A 23,244-nucleotide genomic window follows, 5' to 3' on the forward strand; every position below is an offset into this window, starting at 1 on the left:
CCCAAAAGACGTCTTTCTGTATTTTAAGTTTGTCTCTCAGATGAGTGGCAGTGTAGTTTCACCTTCATTCTTTTTGGCCATGTAGATTATAGATACATTGGTCAGAGTCCTGAAGTCTTTTAGAGTTTTCTTTCTCTATAATATTTTCATCGTTGTATAAATTGTTCTTCTAATTCTGCTTACTTTACTTTGCATTAGTGACTTGTTTGTTCTAGAAAGATCAGTAATAATGATGATGGCACTGTTATTTTATAGGTATGTGAATAGCAACTTGGAGTGTTTAAAATTATTTACCTGGGTCCTTTCCATCTAAACTAGATTTGTGATTTTACAAGTATGGAAAATTGCTTTTGAAAGAACTCCCGTTAGCTATGTATTTGAGCACTTCCTCTGTAACTAAAAGTCTTACTTAATTTTTCAGAACACTAAGAGATGTATTTACTTGAACAAGAACATATAGCTATTATGTAATGAGACAGGAAGAGGACCTTCCTACTTCTAAGACCAAATGCCCCTATTTTCCTATAATGCTTCCCATAAAATTGAAGATTGTAGGGGGTGAAGCCAAGATGACAGAGAAGATGGACAGACCTGCTCCACTACAACCCCCATAGCCCATAAAATGCCTGTAAAATGACTCTAAAATTCTAGAGCAGCAGAAGCCACAAAACAACAGAGTAAAACAGTTTTCTGGCCCCAAGCATCCTGGAAGACCAACCAGAAAGGTCTATTGGGGGCCCGAACCAAGATGGCAGAGTGAGAGCAGCTACTCACTTAAGCTATTAGACAAATTCCCTCAGATACCTCTAAAAAGATAATCTGACCAAATTTTGGAGTTGCACAATCCAATAGGAGACAGACTGTGGCAGTTTTACATCACAGGACAGATTGGAAGATCAATGAGAAGAATCTGTTCCATGAGGGTAGAGGAGCATAAAGTACACAGCACAGCATGTCCTGGCCAGCAGCGGGAGGGCTGAGCAGGAAAGTCCCAGGGAGGTCTGAGGAAGCAGCAGCATGGCAAAAGAGCAGTTCAGAGTGAGAGTCCAGAGGAGCCAAGTGAGTGAGAGCCGCTGAAGAGGTCCAGGTACCTGTAGAAGATGCACCCATGACTTTCAACCCACAGATTAAATGTCTGTAGGTCACCTATTAGAATGTCTGGGAGCAAAAATTATGGGGAGATTGTAAATGCTCTCTACTCCTCCCCTTGTTGACCTTGAAAGAACCATAAAATATTTCCCCAGAAAAATCCTGGATCAGCGGGATCAGCAGATGGGGATCAACACTTGTAGCAAATGGCTAGAAAAATAGGTAAGGGGACCCAGGTGTGCCTAAGCACTCCAGGGGAAATGGGAAGACACTATATACAGTAGCCAGAATGAGCAAGCTTTGAGCTTGCCTTTGGTCCAGCTCAGCTGAGGAGATCACAGTGACCAGACCCCCTCTTATCCCACACATAAGAAGCTAGCTCCAGGGCTAATTCAAGGAAAAACAAAAGAATTCACCTGCCTTACTTTCCCACACCAGCCAGCTAAGCACCAAGTTCTTCAGCACTGAGCTGAAAGAACCAGAGGATACAACACAAAAAGCCTCACCATCATGACCAAGAAGCAAAGAAAGAAGGAAACAACCATAGAATTTTCCTATGAGGACAAGGACCAAAACAGGAATACCAAAGAGGTCAGCATTGAGACTGTACTCCCATGTGAAACTTCAGAAAGGACTATGAACTGCTCACATGCACAAAGAGCACTCCTGGAAGAGCTGAAGAAGGAAATAGAAGAAAAAATAGCCAATGACTTTAAAAGTATGGAGAAAGAATTCCCTGAAGAGAATAGCTCTTTAAAAAGGAAAATTGAACAAATGGAAAAGGAAGTACAAAAACTAACTGGGAAAACTGGACAAATGGAAAAGGAAGCCAAAAAACTAACTGGACAAAATAATTCCTTACAAAAAATAAGTGGACAGATGGAAAAGGAGATGCAAAAGTTAACTGAAGAAAACAATTTGATGAAAATTAGAAATGGACATGTAGAAGCTAATGACTCTATGAGACATCAAGAATCAGTCAAACAAAATCTAAAGAATGAAAAGACAGAAGAAAATTTAAAATATCTAATTGGAAAAACAACTGACCTGGAAAATAGATCCAGGAGGGAAAATTTAAGAATTATTGGCCTACCAGAAAGTCATGATGTAAAAAAGAGTTTGGAACGTATCTTCTAAGAAATCATTAAGGAAAACTGCCCAGAAGTGCTGGATCCAGAGAGCAAAATAGTCAGGGAAAGAATCTACCATTCATCTCCCAAAAGGATCCCAAATTATAAACACTAAGGAATATCATTGCCAAATTCCAGAAATGTCAAGTGAAGGAGAAAATACCACAGGCAGCTAGAAAGAAATCATTCACATATCGAGGAGCTACAGTCAGGATCACATAGGACCTTGCAGTTTCTACAATAAAAAATGAAAGGAATTGGAATACGATATTTTGCAAGGTAAAGGAGCTGGGACTACAACCAAGGATAAATTACTCAGCAAAATTCAGCATAACATTTCAAGCAAGGAGACAGACATTAAATGAAATAAGGAATTTCCAGATTTGCTGATAAAAAAGCCATAAGTCAATAGAAATTTGATCTTCAAATGCAGGTCTCAAGAGAGGCATATAAAGGTAAAGAGGGGAAAAGAAAATTTGTAACTCAATTTGGTCAAACAGTTTGCCTCCCTATAAGGGAAGATGATACTCGTTCATCTTGAGAATTGTATTTTAATTATGAAATATAAAAGGAATATACACAGAGAGAGTGGGTATAAAGCAAGTTATGCTATGATAAAATGTGATTTAAACATGTGAAGGGATTGTAACAGAAGATATGAAAAGGAGGAAGTAGAAAATGGTAAATTACATCACAGGAAAAAGTTCAAAATTATATTACAGTAGAGGGAAAGATACTTTGTATAAGGGGTGCTGACTACCACACCATCTGGGACACCACACTGACAGACATCAGGTAAACTGAGTCTGGAGCAGAGAAGGGTGAACAAGATGGCGTTGGAAGGGATGGCCCCACCCCTGGTTTGTGTTTGTTACTATAGTTTCGGGTTTGTTTGTGTGTGTTACCATGGCTCGTTGGGCTGACTGGCAGAGACTATATAACCAGAGTGCTTGCTTGAAAAAATCCGAGTTGCTTCATGACCCGCTCTCCTGCCTCATTCTTTTACTCGAGAGCTACACAGGAGGACGAGCAGCCTGCTGGTCAGGCATAAGACTTGTTCCTCTCGGTGTGCTATGCCGTTACCATACCAACTTTGTCCAACTTTATGCCCATAAATTCGACAATCTAAATGAGATGGATGATTATTTTAAAAAAAATATAAATTGCCCCAATTAACAGAAGAGGAAGTTGAATATTTAAACAACCCCATCTCAGAAAAACAAATTGAATAAGCCATCAATGAACTCCCTAGGAAAAAATCTACAGGGCCAGATGGATTTACAAGTGAATTCTATCAAACATTTAAAGAACAGTTAATTCTAACAGTATACAGACTATTTGGGAAAATTGGGAAAAAAGTAATCCTCCCAAATATTTTTTATGACACAAATATGTTTTTGACACCTAAACCAGGGACAGACAAAATAGAGCAAAAAAATTATAGACCAATTTCTCTAATAACTATAGATGCTACACTTTTAAATAAGATTTTAGCAAAAAGGGTATAGCAATTTATCATGAAAATAATACCTTATTATCGGGAAGAATTTGTACCAGGAATGCAAGGCTAGTTCAATATTAGGAAAACTATTAGCATTACTGATTCTATCAACAACAAACCTGATAGAAACCACATGATTATCACAATAGATGAATAAAGAGCTTTTGACAAAATACAACACCCATTCCTATTAAAAACACTGGATAGCATACGAATAAAGGTAACTTTCCATAAAATAATAAGCAGTATCTGTCTAAAACCTTCAGTAAGCATTATATGCAATGGAGATAAGCCTGATGTGTTTGCAGTAAGATCAGAGGTGAAACAAGGATGTCCATTATCACCACTACTATTCAATATGGTACTAGAAATGTTAGCTGTAGCAGTTAGAGAAGATAAAGAAATTGAAGGAATTAGAATAGGCAAAGAAGAAACTAACTTATCACTCTGCAAATTATATGGTGATATACTTAGAGAATCCCAGATACTCAAATAAAAAAACTACTTGAAATAATAAACAACTTTAGCAAAGTTGCAGGTTACAAAATAAACCCACACAAATATTATGCATTTACACATATTACTAACAAAGTTCAACAGCAAGAGACAGAAAGAAAAATCCCACTTAAAGCTATGATATACACTACAAAATGTTTGGGACTATATGAACACAATTACAAAACACTTTTCGCACAAATAAAGTCAAATCTTAGGAAGTGGAAAAACATCCGTTACTCATGTGTAGGCTGAGCCAGTAAAATAAAAATGACAATTCTACCTAAATTAATTTACTTATTTAGTGACATACCAATCAAACTATCAGATAATTATTTTCTACAACCAGAAAAAATAATATCAGAGGTCATCTGGAAGAACAAAAGGTCCAGAATATCAAGGGAACTAATGAAAAGAAATGCTAGGGAAGGTGGCCTAGCTCTATCAGATCTCAAATTGTATTATAAAGCAACAAAGATCAAAACCACTTGATATTGGCTAAGAAACAGAAAGGTAGACCAGTGCTGTAGAATGTGTACCGAAGACACAGTTGTCAATGAATATAGTAGTCTACTGTTTGAGAAACCCATGGACCCCACTTTCTGGGATAAGAACTCACTTTTGTTTGACAAAAGTTTCTGGGAAAACTGAATAAAAGTGTGACAGAAACAAGGCATAGACCATTGCGTGACACCATAAACAAGAATAAAGTCCAAATGAGTGCATGATCTAGGTATAAAGATTGATACTATAAAAAATTAGTGGAGCAAGGAATAGTGTATTTATCAAACTTATGGAGAAGGGAAAAGGTTTAGAGTAAACAAGAGATAGGAAGCATTATGAAGTACAAAATGGATACTTTTGAATACATTAAACTGAAAAGTTTTTTGCACAACTAAATCCAATATAAGCAAGATTAGGAGGGAAGCAGAAAACTGGGAAAGAATTTTTGCAGCTAGTGTCTGTGATAAAGGCCTCATTTCTAAAATGTATAGAGAACTGAGTCAAATGTACAAAAATGCAAGTCATTTCCCAATTGATAAATGGCTAAATTATATGAACAGGCAGTTTTTCAGAGGAAGAAATGGCAGATATCTACAGTCATATGAAAAAATGCTCTAAATCACTATTGATCAGAGAGATTCAAATCAGAACAACTGTGAGATACCGCATCACACCTATCAGATTGGCTAACATGACAAAACAAGAAGATGATAGATGTTGGAGATGTGGGAGAGTTGAAACACTAATTCATTGTGGGTGGACCTGTGATATGTTCCAATCGTTCTGGAGAGCAATTTGGAACTCTGCCCAAAGGGTTATGAAAATGTGCATACCCTTGACCCACCAGTACTGCTAGGACTGCATCCCCAAGAGATCATAAAAATGGGAAAGGGTCCCATGTTTACAAAAATATTGATAGCAGCACTCTTTGTGGTGGCCAAAAATTGGAAATCAAGGAGATGTTCATCAATTGGGGAATGTCTGAATAAATTATGGTATATGAATGTAATTGAATACTATTAAACTATAAGAAACGATGAAGCGGAAGATTTCAGAGAGGTCTGGAAAGATGTATATGATCTGACACCGAGCGAAAAGAGCAGATCCAGGGGAACTTTGTACACAGCAACAGCCACAGTGTGAGAGGATTTTTTCTGGTAGACTTAGAACTTCATTGCAATGCAAGGATTTAAAAAATTCCCAATGGTCTTTTAAGGAAAAATGACTTCCACATCTACAGAAAGAACTATAGAATTCAATCACAAAGTGTAGCAGGTCATTTTCTTTTTTTATTACGTTTTGGTTTATTGTATGATTTTTTCCATTCATTTTAGTTCTTCTATACAACATGACTGTGGTGAAAATGTATTTGATAGGAATGTATGTGTAAAACCTATGTAAAATTGTGTGCTGTCTTGAGGAGGGAGAGGAGAGGTAGAGTGGAAGTTGGGGAAGGGGGGAAAACATCTAAGTTGTATGGTAATGATTGTAGAACACTGAAAATAAATAATCAAAAAACAAAAAATTTAAAAGAACTTTTGCAACTAGTGTCTGTGATAAAAGCCTCATTTCTAAAATATATGGAGAACTGAGTTAAATGTGCAAGAACAAAAGTCATTCCCAATTGATAAATGGTCAAAGGATATGAACAAGCAGTTTTCAGAGGAAGAAATTAAAGTTATCTATAGTCATATGAAAAAATGCTCTAAATCACTACTGATTAGAGAGATGGAAATCAAAACAGTTCCGAGTTACCACATCACCTATCCTGCTGTCTAACGTGACAAAGCAGAAAGATGATAAAAACTTGAGAAGATATGGGAGACTTGGAACTCTAATTCATTGATGGTCTTGCTGTGAGTTGATCCAACCACTCTGGAGAGCAATCTGGAACTATGTTCAATGAGCTACAAAAATATGCATACCCTTTGATCCAGCAATATCGCTTCTAGGTCTGTATCCCAAAGAGGTCATAAAAATGGGAAAGAGTCTCAAATGTACAAAATTATCTGTAGCAGCTCTCTCTGTGGTGGTCAAAAACTGGAAATCAAGGGAATGTCCATCAACTGAGGAATAGCTGAAATAGTTGTGGTATATGAAATGTAATGGAACATTATTGTGCTATAAGAAATGATGAATAGGAAGACTTCAGAGAGGCTTGGAAGGACTTATGTGAACTGATACTGAATTAAAGGAAAAGAACCAGAAGATCACTGTATGCAGTAATAAGCACAGTGTATGAGGAAAGTTTTGTGGTAGACTTAGCCCTTCACCGAAATAGAAGGGCATAAATCATTCCCAAAAGCTCTTAAGGCAAAATGCCATCCACATCCAGAGAAAGACCTATGAAACTGGAACACAGAAGGAAACAGAATATTTTCTGTTGTGTTTTAAGAAAATTAATATTTAGTTACTATGGCAAATGACCAGAAGAGCTTTCCAAATAACCAGAAGTGGCTCAGTCAGCGAACTCTTTCTTCCCTTAGGACAACACGCCCCTCTTTTCTATTCCCGTTCTTGACCTCTCAACAACAATAGCTGAAGGACCTTCCCCAAAGTCTCTTGCACTTCCCCATCTTTCTTCACACATGTTTTAAGATATCCTAGGTGTCAAATTCTATGAGCTGTGTCAAACTCAAGAGCTATGGCTCTTGGTTCTTGTGAAAGTGAAAAAAAGAAAAGATACATCTGATTTAAAATGCATTCCTGTGGGGCATGAGATTTGTGTTTTATAATTCTGTTCTTGATACAAATGATATGCCAAAGGATAACATGCCTGGAGGTGTGTGTGTGACAAACCTATCTAGAAGTGCTGATACAGTCTTAACTGTCAATTTAAATGGAAGCTTTGATAAAACAGAACCTGAGATAAATTTGTTTCTTGATCAGTCTGAAAAATAAGGGCAAAACATCTATCTGTACTAGCAGTTTTAAAGGAAATATGTGACAGGAGGGATCCCTGTAAGCACTTTGTTTTTGGATTTACTTGATAGAAAATGGAATAATTTAGCTATTTTTAACAATATTGCTGCATTTCTACTAATGGCTCAGAACGTAACCTAGTCAAGAATAATCATTACAGAGCAAATGTAAATGTGTTTGTAACATTTCTATGGGTCCCCACTAATGGATGCATGTCACCAAGACAATCCATTTTTGTCCAACATAATGATGTTACAGAGTTTATGTGATATATTCCATTTATGAGGGTATAGAAATTTACATATAAAGTGGAGTAGTCCACAAAAGTGCCACATCATCAAGTGACAACTGAGCAGGACATACCCATTACTTCAAGATATCAAGGCTTTTCTTTAGTTAAAATATTTCTCCACGGTAACAATTTCCACAGATAAGCACATTTTAAAAAATAATAAAGCCAATTATTTGAGATGTAAGAAAATTTTCATGTAATAAAGATTTTCTGGTTTGGGATCAATTTGACTCCAGCTTGGTGGAAAGGCAATTGGTGCATAAGTAAAAGGACACAGGTTGAAAAACTTTCTCTGATACCTATTATTTGTTACTACAGTCACATTTATTGACTACCCAGGGTTTCAGTTTCCTTATATCTAAAATAAGGAGCATTAAAATGTAAGGTCAATAACATCTTTGAGATCCTCCCAGCTCTACATCTATGATTCTTCTTTGGTTTGCACTTCTCTGTAGTCATATCTACGATACTTACCTGATCTGATTCTCTTCTTTTTTTTGAATTTTAAAAATATTGTCCTTAGTATTCAAGTTGCTTATCTACTTTGAACTTATTAGAGTTTGTTCTATATATAAAGACAATAAAATGAAAATATTCATACATCGTGTGCAGGATTCTTGGTTAAAAGAAGAAGACTTTATTTTAGGTCCCATCTCTACCACTTATTAGCCTACCCAGAGGGTAAGAATTAAGAATACAAAACCTTATGATCTGGTTGAGAAGATTTCATAAGGCTATAAGATTGGGGAAAGATATGGACTTCAGGAAGGGAAGAGGGCAGTTGTTTGCAGTGCATAACTGTCAGTCGTGTGGTTACAAGGAAAACCATTCCCCTAGTATATTAGGTCAGAGAGTCATTTTCCTACACTTGTCTTCCTTTATTCCTTTGTGTGTGTCACTCTGTCTTCCATTCCCAGATTCTTATCCCTCTTCATTTCTTTCCTTCTGTGTCTTTATATTTGTTGCTATAATACTGAAATTCTAGTATCGTGATGTGTGAGGGCATAAGCTCTGGGAATACCAGATTGGCAAGAATGTCTTCAGAGTTGCCTTTATCCATAAGCCCATACAAACTGCTTCTGTAACCAGTATGTTAAATAACCAATGTACCATAATTGATAAATTGACTAGTCATTGCAACTTCTACTTTTGCACCTCTGTTAAGGCATAACATGCTGAGAAATTACTAAAGCAGTACAATTAAAATAACTTAAAGTCATAGAGGAGTGGGGAGTAGACTTCTGGTAGAGGACAAATGAAAGCACTTAAGACTCGTTTAGTCTGTTCAGAGTGAGGCCAAGACAGAAGCAAGCTCAAGGTAAGATTAATCTAGATTTATCCACCAAATTCTGTACTGCTATTGACATGACTTAAAGTTTACTTTAATTTGAGTGAGGGAGGGCTGTGCAAAGTTACCAGTGTCACTTGCTGCTTCAAAACTTTATGGATCCAGTGGCCGGATATTCATCAGGATGACTGGAGATGTGCCAGGATGCAATGGTAGACCTGGACCCTTTTAAGTTAAGGTCTTTTCAAGTTCTTATTTTGAGTGAGGCAATACCCATTCAGTGACTAAGCCTCTTTAAGAAAGGAGTCAAAGGATGGCCCCTTTACTGAAAAAAGAAAAAAAAAAAACAAATTCATACTGGGAAGATGAGACCCTCAGGGTTTTTCGTCAAAAGAGAGAGTTACTATGTATATTCACTCTGCCTTTGTCTCTGCCTCTGTCTCCCTTTCCTCTTAGAAGAAATGTAAAAGTTGATGACTGAAAGTTGGCTATCTAACTTGGGGTTTACAGGATAGATTTCTTTCTCAAAGACCAAACTTTAAATCCATTTCACTCTGAAGTTCATAGATAGAAGAACAGCAGGTCATTGCCCAAGCACTACTTCATGGTCGTACTGTTATTGTAATAATTTGAAGAAGTTTAAGGGAAAATACTCCATATATAGTAAACTTATAGAACTTATTACCACTCCATGCTTTCCTCCCCTAAAGATGGTGCTGGTTGTGACTCTGCAAATAGGCTTGAGGTGTTAGACAAATTTATGGATGTCAGATATATTATGGGTCAGACGACTATTTAGAGTGTTAACTATAATCCTAATTTTTTAAAATATACATCATTCAAAGCAGCTCTGCAAAGACCTTGGCCTAAATGGCTCAAGGTCTCCCAGTGCATCCAGGGTCATCTTCAGCCATCCTGATGAATATCTGGACACTGAATTCAGATGGCTCTGGAGGAGAAGTGAGGCTGGTGACCTTCACATCCCTCCCTCACTCAAAACAAAGTCAAGTGTAAGTCATGTCATCATTTCTCTGATGGCATGGTCTTCTTTGGCAATGAAGGACGAACACATTAGTGACCTGAAATATCCCTGTGTACTACTTAAAATGGACTATGTATTGTTCTACCATGGCATTGCTTGTGGTCAACATATACCCAAGTACCTCTCACCCTTAAAAAACAAGTCTTTGTAAACTCTACCATCTTCTCACATAACTGTCTAATAACTCAACTGCTGGTATCTTTGAAATTTTTGAAAAAAAAAAATCTATGTTACTCTCCCTCAACACACTAGTCACAGCTTTGAAAACTAGCTTCTGATCTTATCAATGAACTGAAACGATTCTCTCCAAAGTCATCATCGATCTCTTAATGCTAAATCTGTTGCCTTTTCTTTGTCTTCATGTTTCTTGATCTTTTTGAGGTATTTGACATTTGATTACCTCCACTTCCTGGATATTCTTTTCTTTGTGGGTTTTCATTTCTCTGTTCTTTCTTCTATCTGCAGAGCTTTCTGACCACTCCTCAGTCTCCTTTGCCAAATCATCCTCTAAATCACTAAAATTAATGGAAGACATATATAAGGAGTCGCTGATGAAATGGTGTAGTGGATAGAGGATTGGATCGGGAATCAGAAAGACTGAGTTCAAATTTCATCTCAGATACCTATTAACTGTGTAAACCTGGGCAGGTCACTAACTTCAGTCTGTTTCAGTTTTCTCACCTATAAAATTGGTATAAGCATGGTGTATCTAAACTATAGTGTGGATATGAGAATCAAATACATTAGCATTGGTGAAACACTTTGCAAACCTTAGAGTATCACACAAATATAAGATATTATTATTATCATCCTAATTATTACCCTAAATATAATGTGATACCACTGGTCCCGTAACATGAGTGTGACATCATAGAATTTCTTTTCTTATGCTCAGTTTACAGTGTGGTCTATATAAACTAAATGATCAGTTGGTCTCGATTTCTCTTTTTTCAACTGGCTGTCATAACACATGATAGATATAATATACCATAAATGTTGCTCCAATTTCTGTTACTAATTAGCTGAAATTTCTGTTTCACTCAGAATATTTGTATAGGCTTCATGTCAGTGAATACTTAAAATTGTTGGAATTTTGGCTTTGTTTTATTTTGTTATTCCCTTGAAGTGTGTCTGTATAAGTAGCCCCTATGCTTTTCAGCTCTGGATTGTACATACACACACATATACATATAACGTAACATACATATAGGTCACAATATAATATACATATAATATATGTGTGTGAATTAATGTGTAGTATGCATGGTATATGTGTTATGATGTCCTATACATGTACATATAATATACATATACAATAATATAACATACATAAGTCAGAGACCTATAGTCTTATACAATCAAACAGGTTGACATACAATGAGCATTTTTCACCACCGCTCACTCTTTTTTGATTTAACGGGAGAATTTGGCAGAGAGACTCCATGCCTTGACTAAGGGCCTCTGAAAGGTTTGAAAATTCATTGATTCCTTTCTGTTGATGAATAGATTTTAAGCCAAGTTGTATTGATGATTATAGCAAAATAGAAGCAGAGATTAATCTAGAAGAGAGGTTACAGATCACCAAATCAAGGGGAAGTTTTTACATATGATTCTTTTTAATATGTTTTTACAATTGAAAATTCTAAAATTAAATTTAGTTCCAGCTAATAAATTATTTTACTTTAATAAATACACACACATATACATACACAAATACAATCAGCCATATATAGAAGGAAAACACATTCCCAGGAAATTAATTATAAATGGTTTTGTAAATATAATTTATTTTTCTTCCTAAAAATAAACATATTCAAAATTAATTAAAATAATCAACATTCAAAAAAGAATTTATCCTGGTTGTGTAGTAAAAATTTTCATCATCTCAAGCTTTATCTAGGGTACTGGCCTAGAAGTGATGTGCCGGCTCCTCAGTCTAATCATGGCTGCCTTCATCTCCTGACTCCTTAAACTATAGATAATTGGATTCAGGAGAGGAGTAATAACAGAGAAAAATACTGAGAGGAACTTATCCAAAGCATAGCTACTAGCTGGCCACGCATATATTAAGATAAGCGGTCCAAAGAAGAGAGTAACAACTGTGATGTGAGCAGACAGTGTAGACAGAGCCTTTGAAAGCCCACCAGAGGGGCGACGGTGGACAGTGAGCAAGATGACAGTGTAGGAGACAAGCAAGAGGACAAAGCAGATCAATGACAGCAGCCCACTGTCAGCAATGACAAGGAAGTCCAGGATATAGGTATCAGTACAAGCAAGGTTCATCACCAAGGGAAGGTCACAAAAAACATCATCAATCACGTTGGGACCACAGAAGGGCAGGTTCACGACAAAGGCCATTTGGCTCATAGTGTGCACAAAGCCAACAACCCATGAGAGAAACACACTTCCTAGCAGAATTCGATGCGTCATAATTGTTGTATAGTGCAGTGGTTTACATATTGCAACATAGCGATCTATAGCCATGACTACAAGTAGACTCATCTCACTGCCTCCTATGAAGTGAACTAGAAACATCTGGGCCATACAACCCCATAAGGAGATGGTTTTCCTCTCCCTGAAGAAGTCTGTGATCATCTTAGGGACAGTAACAGTGGAAAGGGTCATGTCAAGAAAGGACAGATTGGCCAGAAGGAAGTACATGGGAGAAGAGTGCAAGTGAGAGTCAAAGATCACCATAAGTATAATGAGACTGTTACCAGCCATGATTGATGTATAAGCCAGGAAGAAGATTACAAAAAAGAAAATCTCGAGCTCCCAAGAACTGGTGAGTCCTAACAAAATGAACTCATTTAGCACAGAATTATTCTTCATCTTCACCTACTTCATAAATTTCAAATATACAGAAGTTCTTTGAAGTGCAGAATCTGAAAAACAACTAGTTTTAGATAAGTATTACTGATTATTTTGGAGTAGTGTGGAAAGTATATTTTGATTTAATACAGAAAATATTGGATATTAAAAGCTCTTTGAAATATGTTGCAGGGCCTTAAGTAATACCAGAAGTATTAAAGATGGTGTATTGTTAAAATAAAAAGGGGAGGTAGTAAATCATAAAAATCAAGAGACAATCAGAGTAACTAACTTCCACTTTGGAGAAAGGACAGACTGCATCTCTACAGCCTTAACCATTTTGGTAGAATGAAACAATCACAAGTAATTTACTAATTGGACTTCAATTTTCCTTCCATCAGACATGAAGAGGTCTCACCAGATGACTTTTAAGTTTACTTCCATTTGTAGATCTATAATCCTCTCTTCCTGATGATTATCTACAAGCTACTAATTGCTTTTACAGTTAAAGGTGTAGAACAGAATAGTTTTCTGTGAAAATGTTCAAATTGATCTACCTAATTAGAAATATTTCTTTTCCAATGACTCCTATATGTGGGACAGAGACCCTTTGGGCTCTTATAGTTATTGCTCAAAATTTTAAAGTACATTTGGACACTAAGGAATATCAGATTGCCCTTCACCTCTAATAAATGGATTTTAAATAATTATTAGATAATAAGAAAAGTTCCTCACATTTTTAAAAGGTCAGGAATTAGTTTTCTATAGCCCAGTATTTAAGATGTGACCCCTTAGCTTCCATCTAGCCTTATTATTAATTTGATCACTATGTAGAATTAGAAAATCACTAATATTTACTACTTTGTATTTATTCTATGTACATTACATCCATATTTGTCAGCTGACTTGGTTTTTTGCCTTGTATTCACAGCATCTAGCAAAATTGCTGGCACATAGTATATTATAAATACATGCCCTTCCTCTGGGTAGTGACTAGATCAGTCCTACTTATTAGGAAACCTAGGTCGTCTGCTTTAAGTAGTTCAAATATGGAAGATATTGAAAGTAATGAGATCAGTTATGTATGTTATTATGTATGTTAGTACTAGGATCTAGTCATCCCTTCCTCTTGGAAGGAATAGGCGAGGACAGAATATGGCCTTGGCATAAAAATTAGAGTTCATGTACTGAGGAGCATGAGCAAACAGAAAACTTTCTAACACAATGAAGAAATATCATGAGTTAGAAGTTCAATAAGCAAATTCAGCAGACGAGAATTACTCAAAACTAAGTACAAATCACTTTTGCATAAGTACTCCAACTGTACACAGAAGAAATTAATCATAAAATAAAATAGAATGAAATTAGAATTCAATAAAAATTATAAAAAGGATAGCTTAGACAAAAGTTCAAAAATATGACCAAGTAATAGACGTCCTGAAAAATAGAATGAAGCAAACAGCTCAGTAATTCAATGGATGGAAAACAAGAAATATTAGGAAAAAAGTCAAAATATGAAAAAAATTATAAAATTTACCTACAATAAACTTGCTGCACATGGAGTAAAGAACAATGAGAAGTAATTTAGGAATGATTAGATTCTCTGAAAAAGAATAAGAACAAACAAAATACCAGGTCACAATAGTTCAAGAAATAATAAAACTATCTAAGAATTATTAGTACCAGAAGAAAAAAGAACATAGGAAAAGACTATCAGTTGACTCTCAAAAGGAATGCAAATTGAAATATTCAGATTATTTCTGGGATCCAGAAGGAAAAAAAAATACTGCAGAAGAAAAAAGTACAGGAGTCAATTACCAAGGAATTACAGTCAAGATCACACTAAATTATGCCATAATTATGATAAAGCAAAAATAAATACTGGAATAAAATATGTGAAAAAAAAACAAGCAAAAATTTTTCTACATGAAGCTAACATCCTGCCAAATAGTGTAATCGTACAAGGGAAAAACAGAGCTTTAATAGAGATGAGAGAGACAGAGACAGAAAGAGGGAGATAGTTATATAGTTGGATAAAAAGATAGAAATGACAGTTATATAGAGATATACAATAAAGGTGCATGCATATATATAAGGATCGTAGGAGATATGAATACTTTCTTCCCTGACTGTGCTTTCATTCATTCTTGGTGACCAAAATTTCTTTACCAATGTAAACCAGCATCCTCTTTGAAATGTATAGTATTACAGAAGTACCTGGACCACTGAGAGATTGCAGTTTGGACAGAGTCACACAGTTCATATGCATTCAAAGTGAGTCTGAAGCCAAGTTTTCCTGTCTCCAGGGTTAGCTGTGTAGCCTGTACAGGATGATACATTGAGAAATTTTAAAAATCTGAATCAAGATCAGTTGCTTATGATTTAATACAGATGAAGGGCCAAAGATCCCTATAGGGTTAATGTCTTAAATGGTCAGTGGGGAAGTGAAGAAACACAGACAGAGTTGATTGTTTATGTTTCGTTGGTTTTAAGAGAAGAAAAAGGAAAAAGAAAAAATAGGACACAAAGGAAAAATAGAAAGAGGAATGTAATTTTTTTCTAAATTTGAATGGGTATAGAAAGAATATTTCATAGAGATGAAAATTGGGGGAGAGGGATATCTGGGAATCATTTTTATTTGAGCCAAAGGAAGATTCTCTCTCTCTCTCTCTCTCTCTCTCTCTCTCTCTCTCTCTCTCTCTCTCTCTCTCTCTCTCTCTTACTTTCTCTCTATCTCACTCATACCCACAGCACAGTCACAGACACACTCAGAATTTGATGTATAAAGATGATAAGTTAAACAAAGAAATTGAAGGGAAAAGGAAAGAAGAAAGAGGGTAGAGAGAGGTTAAAATAGAGGGTAAAGTTGAGGAGGGAATAGACAAACAAACAAAGAATTCAACTACGGAGAACATAAAGGGGTAATGTAAAACAAAGAGATGATAAGAACCAGGGATCTACATGTATACTGGATGAAGAGAGGAAGGGCTAAATAGTGGATCAGAGCACTTGTACTGAAAATTTCTAACACTGACATTCTTTTTTTCTCTTCTCCATGACTTATTTTTTTCTTTTTGAAGAGAGAAAGGGATAACAGTGAGGACAAAGAGAGGAAAATTTATAAGAAGGTATGATTGAGGGGAAAACACAATTATAAGCATAATTATGGATGTGAATAGGGTAGTCTTACCTGCAAAATAAAAAAAAAATAGATGAATATATACATAAATGAATGAATGAAATCCTGTACATGGAGTCAAAAACTCCTGAGGTCAAATCTTTTCTCAGACACCAACTGTGTTACCACAGGCAAATCACTTAATTTTTCTGAGCCTCAATTGACTCTTCTTAAAATGACAATAGTAACCTATCTCATGGGGTTATTTATTGTGAGGATCAAATAAGAAAAGTCACATAGGGACTTTACAAAACTTAAAGCAGCACACTATAATTGTTAGCTGTTATTATTATAAAGAGGTTTATATGCTGCATAAATTTATATTTTATCCCCAAAGTAAAAAGAAGCCTCTAAAGTGTATCAAGTGATACAGGAGAGAAGTCTGATAACAGCTTTAGGAAGATCATTCTAGGAGCTATGTGAACTAAGAATGGCAATAGATTCAAATGATATTTTAGAGGAAATACTAAAAGCATTGAGTTACTAATTAGGTATGAATGGGGGTAGTGGAGAAGGATCAATAAAAAAAAATAATTTTCAGTTTTCCAGTCTCAGTTACTGGATCACCAAGAAAATAATAATGTAAATCAGCATGTGGGCTACAAGGAAGGACAAGTCAGATATGGAGGATAACTCATGCAAAAGAACAAATGCTAGAGAATACATGGTGAATGGAGAAAGAGGAAATATTTCTCCCATTGTTACAGTCCCTCCTAACCCTGGCCCTCTGCCAACTTATCTCAATCACCCAGCCTAGAAATTTATAGCAATATAGGACCCTTTCTTCTTTTTCTCTCCCGTACCAACATTAGACAGTTACTAAGTTATTCCAGATCTGTTTCTACATTATGGCTTGAAGCTGTTCCCTAGTCTCCATTGGCAAAAATAAAAACTTAATTCAGGTTCTCAGCCTTTTGCCCTTGATGTTTACTGGTCAAATTAAAAGAAATTGAATTAGATTGTTGTAATAACCCCTAAAAGATTTCCTTACTTTCCTTGCTTCCCATCTCTTATACAGATTTTTTTCATCTTTTTTTGTCATGTATCCCTGTGGCAGTCTGGTGAAAACCACGGACTCCTTAGAATGTTTGTAAAGTCATTAGATAAAATTTATTGGTTTTAATTACATTAAAATTAAGTTATCAAAATTCATATTGTTAAAAAATAAGTTCACAGGCCCCAAGTTAAAGACCCATGTTCTGATTCATTCTTTACATAGCTGACAATATTACCTTCTTGTCTGTTAGGTTAGTCCCCATCTCAGACCCCATCCATGTTTTTCAAACTACAATAGATAAATAAATTTATATAAAGTATAATTCCCTTAGTCTTGTCTTTAGGGCTTTTCATGCCACCAGTGTTGTAGCTTTTCTGTAACAAAACAGAACAGAAAACTGCATGTTTCCTCTTTTCATCTTGCTCTTCATTGCCTTTACATATTTGAATAGCCTTAATCGAGGCATAGGAAATTCTCACTCAGCATTTCAAGCACCAGCTATAGTATCCCTTACTCCATTTAGCCTTTTCTGATCCATCCAGGTAAAAGTGATCACACCTTTCTTGCTTTTTAGTGCTCTCCAATTTATTCTTATCACATTTGGCTCCCTATGCTGTTCTCATACTTCTACGTGTACATGAGAAGGATCATGGAAGAGTGGTAGACTTAGAGGCAGAAGAGAACTATGTTCCAATACTTTGGGATCATAAGCAAATCAATTACCCTCTCACAGCTTGTTTCCTCCATTGTTCAATTGCTAGAATAGCTACTTCCCTCACAGAGTTGTTATGCTCACCAACAAATGGTGCACATAAATTCTTTAGTATCATGCATCAAATAATAATTACTATTGAGATAGTTATTAGCATATGTATATATACATACATGCACACACATGTATTTACATACATATATATATATCTATATCTGCTTTAAGATTAGCAAGGATCTTTATATTCATATTGCTCTATTTGAATCATTTATTTCATTTGAAATAGTGAATAGTTCTACACAAACCATAAAATACTCATTATCATATGTGTCCCCCATTAGTGCAATAATTATGGCTTGAAGTAACCCCAATACCTAATAGGATCATGGATACAGACATGGAAGGGTTCTGGTAGTCCATTTCATTCAGGTTGTGAACTCCTTCATGGCAGAGACTATATCTTTTTCATCTATGTATCCTCAATAAATAAAATACTGAAAAAAACTGGCAGGAATTTAATAAATATTTATAGATTTGAATTTAAGTGCAATTATTTAATCTGGAATATGAATAACAAAATTTTGGATCTTCTAATTCTGGAAAATCCAGATATAGTTATCGAGATACTACTTGAGAATGATTGTCTTAACTCTGTTTCATTGGGAAAAGTACATCTTTGTTATTCAGTTACCAAGTCTATATAGAAATCTGTCTAGCTCTAATATAAAAATCCGTGTATAACATAGCATTGGCCATGAAACCTACCATCCCTAGATGAAGACATCAGAGAAGAAGCTCTTCAATGAGACGCAGACTCATTGAAGATAAGGGGTTTTCTGGGGCTCCAGAAAGACACATATATGAACTCCCAAGCAGGCAGAGGAAAAAAAATAGAGACAATTTTATATAATAATGAGCCTAGAAAACTGAAAAGGAAATTCACATGGGAATTATTACAGAGTCATGAAAGTTTTCCCTAGGCTTCAAGGGAAGGATTTGTTGTCTGGTCATTAAAGTACATACGAATTTCGCCAAGGGATAGACATATTCTGTATCTGAATTTGTTACAGAAAAGTTCATCTATGTAACTCATTCAAGGACAAAAAAGAATATTTATAGAAAAAAGGATTAAAATGGAGGCTTTATTATGTAGGCCTAGAGACTTCCACTGAACTCTAAAATTCCCTTAGTTTTATTGGTATAATCACCATCATTCTGGTCACCAGGATCCACAAGTTGAAAAAATCTTTGGTAACTACCTCTCTCATCCACCAAGATCATTCTATTTACATGCCTACTGCCTCTACTTCTTTCTTGCCATTAATACTGCAATGACCCTAGTTCATTTCGTTATAAACTAGACTATTTTAGTGACCTTCTAATTTCTCTGCTTCCCTCAAGTCTCTTCCCTATACAGTCCATCTTCCACACTTACATTAAAATAGTTTTCCTATAGCTAATACCGTGAACCAAACCTCAGAATTTATATACATATGGGTCAATGCTGGACAATTCTTATATACAATTTATCTTTGGCTTAAATCTCCTCACAAAAATTGCTTTAAGAAAATCAGAATCTCTTTGGTTTTGCTTCTTCCTACCCACAGGATTTCCCCCAACGTATCAAAAGTTGTCTCCTTTCTGGGTCTCTACACAAAAGGATGAAAATATACTTCACTCTCATGAAAACACTCAGACTGACGTATTTATTAATATCTACAATGTATGTAGTGTTTTAATATTTGAAAAATGTTATACACACACACACACACACACACACACACACACACATATATATATATATATATATATATATATATATATATATATATATATATATATATATATATATATATATATATATATATATATATATATATATATATATATAATTTGATCCTCAACAGTTCTATGAGATAAGTGCTATTATTGTTATGTAACAGAAGGGACACTGGAGGCAGATTAAACAGTTAATAAATTGATAAGGTTTACATGGCTAGATAATTTCTGACATAATATTTCAGCTTAGGCTTTGTAGACTTTAGATCTAACACTCTAATTATTGCACCACAAAGCTACATATAGAAAATTTTCTATTTAACCTGAAGACAAATAGAAAGGACGTCCATAAAGTCAAAACTTAAAGTAGTCTGTTCTCTCCCACAGACTTAGACAGTCCTCCAGTCTGTAAGTTCTACTCTGGGCATGAAAATCAAAAAGGGGAAAGAAAGAGGGATCATTAGAAAACTAAATAGTCCATGTATTCCATATAAGGCAATTAAATGTTTGTTTATTGATTGCCATATCCAATATTCCAGACTTATAATGTGTAAAAGTGTGAATCACTGCAGAGAGAGAGAGAGAGAGAGAGAGAGAGAGAGAGAGAGAGAGAGAGAGAGAGTCTACTTCATTATTGCATGGACTTGAGGACTTATGCAGACCACATGAGTCACAAAAGTAATGAAAGGCAAGCTCCATGTTTGCTTCTCCATATTATGGCTCAATTGTCTGCTGTTATTCTTCAGTAAACTGAGGCACCTAGGTGATGTTGTCTGATCATTAAAGTAGATACAAATATCACCAAAGAGATAGACATATTATCTATCTGAATTTGCTACAAAGTTTATCAGTGAATAAGACTGGAGTCAAAAAGACCTAAGTCCAAATATGGTTTTGAACACTTAGTAGCTATGGGATCCTGAGCAAGTCACTTAACCTCAGATTCCCAACCTGAAACATGGGAGTCTTAGCAACTACCTACCCTGATAGCTGTGGAGGAAAAAATGAGATAACATTTTGTAATGTTCTTAGCACAGTACCTGATACATAGTAGGGAATTAATAAGTGCCTGGTCCCATCCCTAAATCTGACCCTTTTTGATCCAGGGCTTTCACTACTTGATCCAGGAACTCTTCTACTTTGTCTTTCAGTCAAAAGACATACATGAAATAATGACTATATTAGGTCATTGTAACATTATTTGTGTTCCTAAGCACTAGGGATAAAAATGCAAATGTGAGAAAATTCCTGCCATCAAGGAGTTTACTTTCCAACAAGGCTATAGTCTATATTCACTTTTTATTCTAAAGAACTGGAAAGAGTGTGAATGTCCTTCAACTGGGGAATGATTTAACAAAGCTTAATGTATAAGAATAATAGAATATAATTGTTCTATAAAAATTATGAATATGAAGAAATCAGAGGACCTTGAGAAGACTTTAATGAACTGATACAGAGTAAAATGAGCAGAACCAAAATGAGCAATAAAATGAGCAGTTTGGTGGTGACATATAAGTAGCACGATTTGTAGAGTGCTCCATTTGGAGTCAAGAAGAATAGACTCCAAATCTTCTCTTAGATACATACTACTTGAGAGAACCTGGGCAAGTCACAACCTCCCTTTGCCTCAGTTTTCTCATTTGTAAAATGAGGGAAATAGTAGCCTGTACGTCACCAGAATGTTGTGAGATAAAGTGGAACAACACATAGGAAATGTTTTCCAAACTTCAAAGCATTATATAAGTGTCAGCTATTACTATGACTGCAATCATTTTAAGGAAAATTACTTTTAAAGATGTCAGAATTTTGATCAGTGAAGTGTATAGTCATGGCTACAATAAATGAATAATGTAGAGGTATGCAGAGAGACGATACACTAGAAATTCAGAATTTACTGTGAATTTTAGATGGTGGTCAAGTAAACCAACAGTCTACAGGGAAAGGTTAAGTGTGTTCCTCACCCATTTTGTTGGTGTTTAATAGTGTATGCTTATATGGAGAAAGGTTAAAAATATGAAATGAGGGACAGAGCCAAGATGGCAGAATGAGAGCAACTACTCATATGAGCTCTTAGGCAAACTCCTTCAGATACCTCTAAAAAGATAATCTGAATGGATTTTGGAGAGGCAGAATCCAATAGGTGACAGGCTGTGGCAGATGCACAACCAGGACACACTGAAAGGTCAATGAGAAGGATTTGTTGTGTGAGACTGGAGGAGCACACAGTACACAATGCGCAGACTGTACCAGCACTGTCCCCACTGTGGCAGGGCTGAGGAGGAAGCACTGGGCGGTCTGCAGCAGTGGCCACGCTGCAGAATCTCGGACATATCAACCCAGGAGGTGAGTCCAGCAGAACCGAGTTAGTGAGAGTCCTAGAGCCCCAGATATCTGCAGCAGCAGCACCAGAGACTACCAGCCCACATATTAAAGGTCTGCAAGGCACTGACTTGAACATCTGGGAACCAAGATGGCAAAGTGATCAGTAAGTGCTCTTCCAGTCCCCTTGTTGACCTTGAAAGATCCATAAAATATTTCCCCAGGAAAAATCCTGGAACAGTGAGACCAGTCAAAGGAGTCAACAGTCGCTTACCACATGAGACTAGGAAAATGACTAAGCAGGGTCCTTCTTGCTGTGGATGAAGGGGACAAGAGCAAGACCAGCACTGTTCCAGACAGTTGTACCTCAGCAAAAGCGGGAGTAGATCCTGAGTTCCAGGGGAGTGGAGCCCGCAAACACCAAAGCCAGAACCCCAGACATACCTCAGCACCCCAAGGGAATTGGGAAGACACTAGGGCAGATGGGCTCACCAATTGCTGAGCTTGCCTATGCTCTAGCTCATCAAAGGAGACCTGCTGTAGCCTGACCACCCCTCCCCGACACGAAATGCAGTTAGCTCCAGGACAACTCTGGGGAAACACAGAAAGACTTCAACTGGCCTCTGCTTTCCCACATCAGCCAGCTCAGCACCAGACAAGCTGTAGCATTTGAGTCTACCTGAAACAACTAGAGACCACAACACACAAAGCCTCAAGTTCAAGGTACAAGAACTGTGAGACAGAGCTCCTTGTGCCCTAGAAGCACAGATCTACTTTAAAAGCCAGGAAGACAGTGATCATCAAGTGTAAGAAGCAAAGCAGAAAAAAAGATCATAGAATCTTTCCATAGGGACAAGGACCAAAACACGAATACCAACGAAGTCAGCACTGAGACTGTACTCTCATCTGAAACTTCAGAAGGGAATATTAACTGGTCTCAAGTCCAAAAAGCATTCTTGGAAGAGTTCAAGAAGGATTTTAAAAGACAGTTTAGAGATGTAGAAGAAAAACTGGCCGATGATTTTAAAAATATGAAAAAATAAATCACAGAAGAATTTAAAAGGAAAATTTGACAAATGGAAAAGGAAACACAAAACCTAACTGGGAAAATTGGACACATGAAAAAGGAAGCACAAAAACTAACTGGAGAAAATAACTCCTTAAAAGGAACTATTGGACAAATGG

The 23,244-nt window shown here is 36.1% G+C and overlaps 1 protein-coding gene and 1 pseudogene across 1 annotated transcript; one reads left to right on the forward strand and one right to left on the reverse strand.

The window, feature by feature from the left end:
- Nucleotides 1–12,159: 12,159 nt before the first annotated feature.
- Nucleotides 12,160–13,095, reverse strand: LOC140514621 (olfactory receptor 4K13-like). Its single transcript, XM_072625123.1, has one exon. The coding sequence runs from the start codon at nucleotides 13,093–13,095 to the stop codon at nucleotides 12,160–12,162; it is 936 nt and encodes a 311-aa protein (XP_072481224.1).
- LOC140513209 (eukaryotic translation initiation factor 3 subunit I pseudogene) overlaps nucleotides 12,473–23,244 on the forward strand; it is a 39,780-nt pseudogene continuing 29,008 nt past the window's right edge.

Source organism: Notamacropus eugenii, chromosome 7, assembly GCF_028372415.1.
Source record: "Notamacropus eugenii isolate mMacEug1 chromosome 7, mMacEug1.pri_v2, whole genome shotgun sequence".
Lineage (NCBI taxonomy): Eukaryota > Metazoa > Chordata > Mammalia > Diprotodontia > Macropodidae > Notamacropus > Notamacropus eugenii.